At 35.0% G+C, this 6374-nt stretch overlaps 1 protein-coding gene across 1 annotated transcript in view; it reads left to right on the forward strand.

Annotated features, from left to right (window-relative positions):
• The window catches only part of CDC40 (cell division cycle 40), a gene marked incomplete in the record, with an annotated part of 25212 nt that overhangs the window by 2506 nt on the left and 16332 nt on the right, over positions 1-6374 (forward strand). The window contains 1 exon segment of the mRNA XM_072408760.1: positions 4990-5076. Within this exon segment, the coding sequence (XP_072264861.1) occupies positions 4990-5076 (87 nt within the window).

Genomic DNA, 6374 nt, shown 5'->3' on the forward strand with positions numbered 1-6374 from the left:
TTTTTTTTTTTGGCAATGGCTTGATCTCTTCTATTATAATATTTCGATCAGGGCTCTGGAGGTGGATTTGTAAGATTATTGGGGTCTGGCAATCAATAAGTATTGGGTCAGTAAATCCCTGAGTCACAGTATTCTATAGTAATTAGTTCTTGTGTGATGTCTTCTTTAAAATATTTAACTTTTTTTGCTGTCAGTGATTTGTGAAAGAGTAAAAACAAGCTAATGACTGCTGTAGCAGCATCATTATCACTGTTCAGTCAGAGGCTAGGATCTGAGACAACTTAGGATAACAGAATGCAAAAGATATTTCTTTGAAGTCAAATATTGCAGCAAAAACTGTTTTTGTCAATTTATCTATTAATGTTAAAATGTAAATGTTAAAATCATGTTTTTCTCAGCTGGAGTTCTACAAAATATCACATATGTCTGCAATCATGCGATCTATTTAGGCTGCACTGACTTTAATTTTAAATGCCCATGCTTTTGTATGCATGTATAAAGACATGGGTAAATAAAAACTTTCATTAACATAGTGGAAGTTACAAATAATATTAGGAATATTACCGGTATTAGGGTCATATCAAGCCACTGTAGACCCAGCTGTAATTGGAAAATCAAACCCAAAACAGGCAGAAGAATAGTAGACAGGAGCCAAGGACAAGCTGAACTCTAATGGGCAAGTGTCTGATGGAGGAGATCTCCATTGTTAAAAGCAATATAAAGACATTAAAAAGCCAGACTGAAATTCGCTTTAATACATATTGACAAATCACAATGCTTCTGGGAGAATGTCCAATGACGGATGAAACAAAACTGCAAGTCACTGTAAACAAATGAAGATGTCAAAGAGAAGAACACCATGCCTACAGTGAAACATATAGAAGGCTGACTGTTTTATGGTATTGCAGAATTGCCTGTCTGTGTTTCCTCCACTTGTAATGGCAGATGAAAGGTGTTCTCACATCTTCATTCCATTTCCAGCATCTTACAAATTCTAGACGTTAGTCAATTTGTGTGTTTCTCTACTTGCAGGGTACATTAATGAAAGATTTGCTAAAGTAAGTCTTAGAATGGAACTATGGACTAAATAATATGTATTTGATGTCCATCAGTATCATTACCAGACACTGTAGTTTTCAGTCCCCCAGTAATTTAGTTTACTGTTCATTCTGTATTTACCATATATCTGATGATGTTTCACTTCATGTATAAGCTAGCAAAAGTGACTTTTGGGGCCCCTTCACAGCAAATTATGTGACTTGTTGACACTGCAGTGTGAATGGCATTGTTTCCATGTTCATGAAAAAATACCAGATGCATTGGAAGGATTACCTTAAAAAAATTAATACATCTTTTCAATATATTCACATTCTCATGTTGTATACCATGTTGTAAAAACCCTACAAGTTCAAAAAATAAAAGTTGATCTGCTGGAAATATCCCGGGCTCCTAACTTGGAAATACTCCACATACCTTTTTGTAGCATGACATATCAAGAATTGGTGTCAGCTTTGCTCAGTTGTCATTGCTTATCATTTCCACAGCAAAGTCAGCATCTTGTGGTGTCTGCTCCTAAGTAAAATGTATACTGTTTAAATTTAAAATTCAGTCTGCTTTTAAATGTAGATCTTATATGTACAGGGATCCAATATATAATTTGCAGGCTGATGAAACATGATTTGATCATGCCATACTGTACATGAGTATTTTTTAGGGGGCAATTGAATTGAATTGAATTATATATTTATATTGCTAAATTCTGTGATAATTATATATTTTACACTTTTTTGTATTTTATTGCGGTTAAACCGTGAGAACAAGATATACATACAATTTCACAAGTAACATAAAAAGGTATATGTAGCATACAGACATTACTATACTTAGATAATTCCAATAGAAAGACAATACTAATTGTTTTCACTTGCCAGTTGACCAGGGGTCTGCTTTAAATCTATGGGAGGATCATCTTCCATAACAAGATACCATGTAGTATTGTGGAAACAGTTATACGACCGTGTATTGGTAAGGATATTGAGGGTAATAATGAAACTTTCCAAGGTGTCAAAAAAAAAAAAGATTAGTTTCCTTATTTAGGGAGGCATCTGCTTTATACTTTTTGAAAATAATTATTTTATAAGAGTGGTGACTCAATCTCCACCCTCCGGATATCTCTCTGGCCCATTCTCTCTCTGGATAGGAATCCAGTAGCCCTTTAATTCTGTCAGCTTCCTGCAGCTTCAACTACCAGGTGCTGACAATATGGAAATTCCCATTTGCAACCAGGTAAAATGGGGAAATGTTGACTTAATCTTGTTTTTGGTTGTCTGTGTGTAATGCGCTGAGCATGGAGAAAGGATTTCTCCAAAATATATTCATTAGTCTCCCTTTTGTGTGCACCACCTTGTAAACCCAAGTATCTGGGTTACTGTACATTCTGTAAAAGATTTACAAAGCACTGCAAGATTTAGGTAAGCATACAATATACCTCTTGAATTTAGACAATACTTCTGATATGACCAGTCTTTCACAACACTATATACCAGTCGTTCTAAATTCTTGTTACTCCTGATTCCTGCAGTAAGTTCATTTCTAATATTTGTTTTATCAAATAATGAACCTGATCTCAAGCTGTCATAGGTATTTATAGTTATTAATAAATATAAAGGGTTGTTTGGGGGACTTTCTACATAGTTGAGAGATACATGTCAAAGGGTACTTAAAATTAGGGGAGTACAACAGGGGGTGAACACTTTCTTTTGTAAAGGGCTACACATACAATGCAATGACGTTGAAAAACACTGTTGTATGCCGCTGGTAAAAAAAAAAAATCATGTTTTTGATAAATGCTTTTAAAAGCTTTGCTGCAACTGGAAAAAATGTTCTTGATAGAACAGTGGAATTTTAATTTGTCACCTTGGAAACATGCTGCTAAGTTAAAAGCTGGTCTCCCACGCTCAGCAGTTAACAGCTTTTCACTTTGTAGAGGCTGATAATTCATCGCTATGCAGTACATCTATTGTATACCTGACATTTGATGAATTTCAGGTCCTAGGGAGCACCTTTCGCTTTTCTTGATTGGTAAGAAAATGGCAATGTTGAGCTGCAGAACAAACAGGTCAAACTGTTGTATATCTCCCGTTGTGCTTTCATCAGTACATTTTCCTATAAAAAGAACTTGAGTTTGGATTTGTATGTCAAATATTTCTGAGCTCTGGTTACTATAAAAAAAAAAAAAATTATGTCTGGTAACTACCAGACATGCTTATAGAAAGCATCATTTTATAAAAAAAAAAAAAAAAAAAAAATAAACATTTTTGCATGCTATAATTTTTTTGGATTGGTCTTGGTTACTTACCCCTTCTCCCCCTAATTCTGTGTCTGTTGCATTGTTAGTATCACGATAGCATCACAACCATGATTTCCAATAATTACATGTCTTGCTGCATAAAGTCATAATAATCATCACTTAAAGATTAATGAAAAAAAATGTTTAAAAAAAACCTCAACAAATGTGTCCATAATGCTGCAATTGTAATCCTTGATGAAGAGAATTTTCTGACACAGTCTGAGCTAAATTGAAGATATGTCCTTTTAAAAATTGCTTTTTGTAATTTGCTAATATAACTTGGTAATGTTAGGTATACATTTCAGAGTCTTGGCATTTTTTGGTGATGGAAATTGCCTTTCATTGCTGACAGTAGTTGAAGAAAAAAAAGTTTGCTTTTAATTATAAACATTGAGGCTAAAATTGTTTAAAATATCTTGTTCTATTAGACTTTATTTAGGGTTTCATATTGAAATCCACATTGAAAGGGTTTCATATTGAAATCCATAAATGCTTTTCATTTGGCTAACCCAGTAAATACATGTTCCCTGGTTTAATGTAATTAAGTAGTATGAGATTTGACTTTTTGTTTTCTTCTGAATCCTGGCTATAATAACACACTGAACTCAAGTGGCTGTCTTTCCACTTGTAATTATCTGCCTCCAGTTAATTAGTCATTATCATCCTTACTATAGAATCCTCAATTTCTTTATTTCTTTTTGGCACACTTGAGGTTTGGCTAACCAGTAAATATTTGCTGATTAATATTCATTTGTGTAGGCTTTCTGCACAGACTAACCTCTCCCTAGTGTTTTTATAAGGATATTAGAAGTCACTAAGGAGATCATTTGCCACAAAAATAGGGAATGCCACACACTGAGTTTTTTAACAGACCAAAGAACCACCTCGGTAACTCCTCAATATCTCTGTAATTACACTGTTAATCCCTGCAGTATTTTGTATGCATGCGTTTTATAAATTCTCACTTGATAAAACCATTACATATGTTATGGAGGAGGCATTGATTTTCATTCTTTTAGGAAAAGTGAAAAGAGCAATTATGCATACTACCGATGCTGAGCTTCCCAGAAATACTAACTCCCTTGTGGTCATGTGACTTTATTTTTTTCTAAGTTACTGATTTCAGATGCAAAGAGCTTATACTAATCTTTGGGCAAATATAACCCCCCTCACCCTACTTTCACTCCAGTATAACAAGTCAAAGAGTGTGATTCTACCAACCAGAGGTAGGAAACACAAATGATGCAATCTTTAAAATGTGGTCGTCATGTCATGTGGGGAGCCATGCTGTGCCTTGAGTTTCAGCTTTTGGCGTGCATTGGCAGAGGACACACCAGTAGCATAGAACACCAGGTGTTTTCATCTTGTATATTTTAGATTACTTTCCTAGCAAGGAAAATAGCGTTTCCTAGAACCAAATACATATTGCAATATCCTAGGGCAAATATAACCTCTTTTTAGCTGTTTGCGGGCATAACATATTGTTTAAAAAGTCGTCATACATTGTTGGGAAGTACCCAGACCTACATGAAGTTTATGGTTAACTAATTAGCTTTGATTACCTTTACATTAATTATTTTTCATGTTGGTATCATTAGTCTTTATAAATATCTAAATGTCTTGTATCATATCTATTTCAGGAAACTGTTGATGTCGGAGTTCATCTTGATCCTCATGTTAAGGAAATACAATACAACCCTACATATGACACGTTATTTGCACCTGAGGTAAGTCAGTGCTTGCATTTTGTTTCATACATTTTAGGTTCATTACTGAATGTACAGCCTAGTTTGATATATAATTGGGAATAGCTATACAAAACAATGTGTGGAACTGTTTGTTTTGTCAGAATACTCTTGTAAAGAACACTAGTGTGCGAAAAACCTGAACATAAGGCAGCAGTAGCAGTCATTTTTAAAATAATTCAATGCTTTGGCAGGTCTGAAAACGTTCAGAACCATTCATGCCTGCTTTCATTTAAAGCTATGTGTCAGTCCAAAGCACTAGAACATAGGGTAATGTGTGTAAATCAGGCAAAACTATTTTTTATGATGTGGATAAGGTGGTAATAGGTTGGAACCAGTTTTTTTTTTTTTTTTGTCCTCTGTGTCCCTGTTAGGAAATTATTTTTAATTGTCCCAGTCACCAATGTGTTCATGAATGAAAGTAAGGTAAATCAATAATTTAGGGGTCCACACTTTTATCTGGAGTGTGTGTAATCCTTCACAAACAAAATCTAGAGTGCATACAGATATACCCCCTCGTCATTAAGGAGGTACTTAGTGATTCAACATTTTGGATTACTAACGACTGATGAGATACCAATGGCAAAAGAATACTTATAGCATTGGTGCAAAAATAAAAAAAACTGTGCACATGTAGAAGTAGATAAATGGGTGAGGATGTTGACCACTGTGTGACACGTTAACAGAGACAATCACCTACAGGGGTAATTCTAAAAGACTTGTGAAGATTTTCACTGGAAGGACTTTTGCAGATTCTAAGTTGTGCAGTCACAGGCAAGGCCTCCCAGTGAAAATTTCGAAGAAGCAGGCTATTGGTAACTATACTCCAAATGTAATGTGAACCTGTACCCAAATCATGCGCAGTAATTTACATATTCTGGACAAGCAGTTTTTTTATGGAGTGCAGTCTGACAGGTTTTTTTAACTTGTTTTTTTATGTCCTGGTTATTAAAAATATGTAAATAATTTAATGGTCTGGATAAAGATGCACTTTAAAGGAGGAAAGAAAGTCATACAATTAATTACTTAAAGCTAAACTAAACCGGAAAATAAAAAAATCACACTTTTAATTATGCAGATCCCTAAATTGGGTTCTGTACTGTCCTGCAAATGTCTTTTGTCCCTGGGCAGAGGAAGCACCAGGCACCGCCATCTTCAGCCTTCCCCTTCTGGGTACATCACCCGATCTTACACTGCGCAGGCGCAAGATTGGGTGACGTAGCCCGCTGTATAGGGGGATAAAAAGTAGGAAAATGTACCCTCTGCACATGCCTGATCTC

This window comes from Pyxicephalus adspersus, chromosome 4, assembly GCF_032062135.1.
Source record: "Pyxicephalus adspersus chromosome 4, UCB_Pads_2.0, whole genome shotgun sequence".
In the NCBI taxonomy this organism is placed as follows: domain Eukaryota; kingdom Metazoa; phylum Chordata; class Amphibia; order Anura; family Pyxicephalidae; genus Pyxicephalus; species Pyxicephalus adspersus.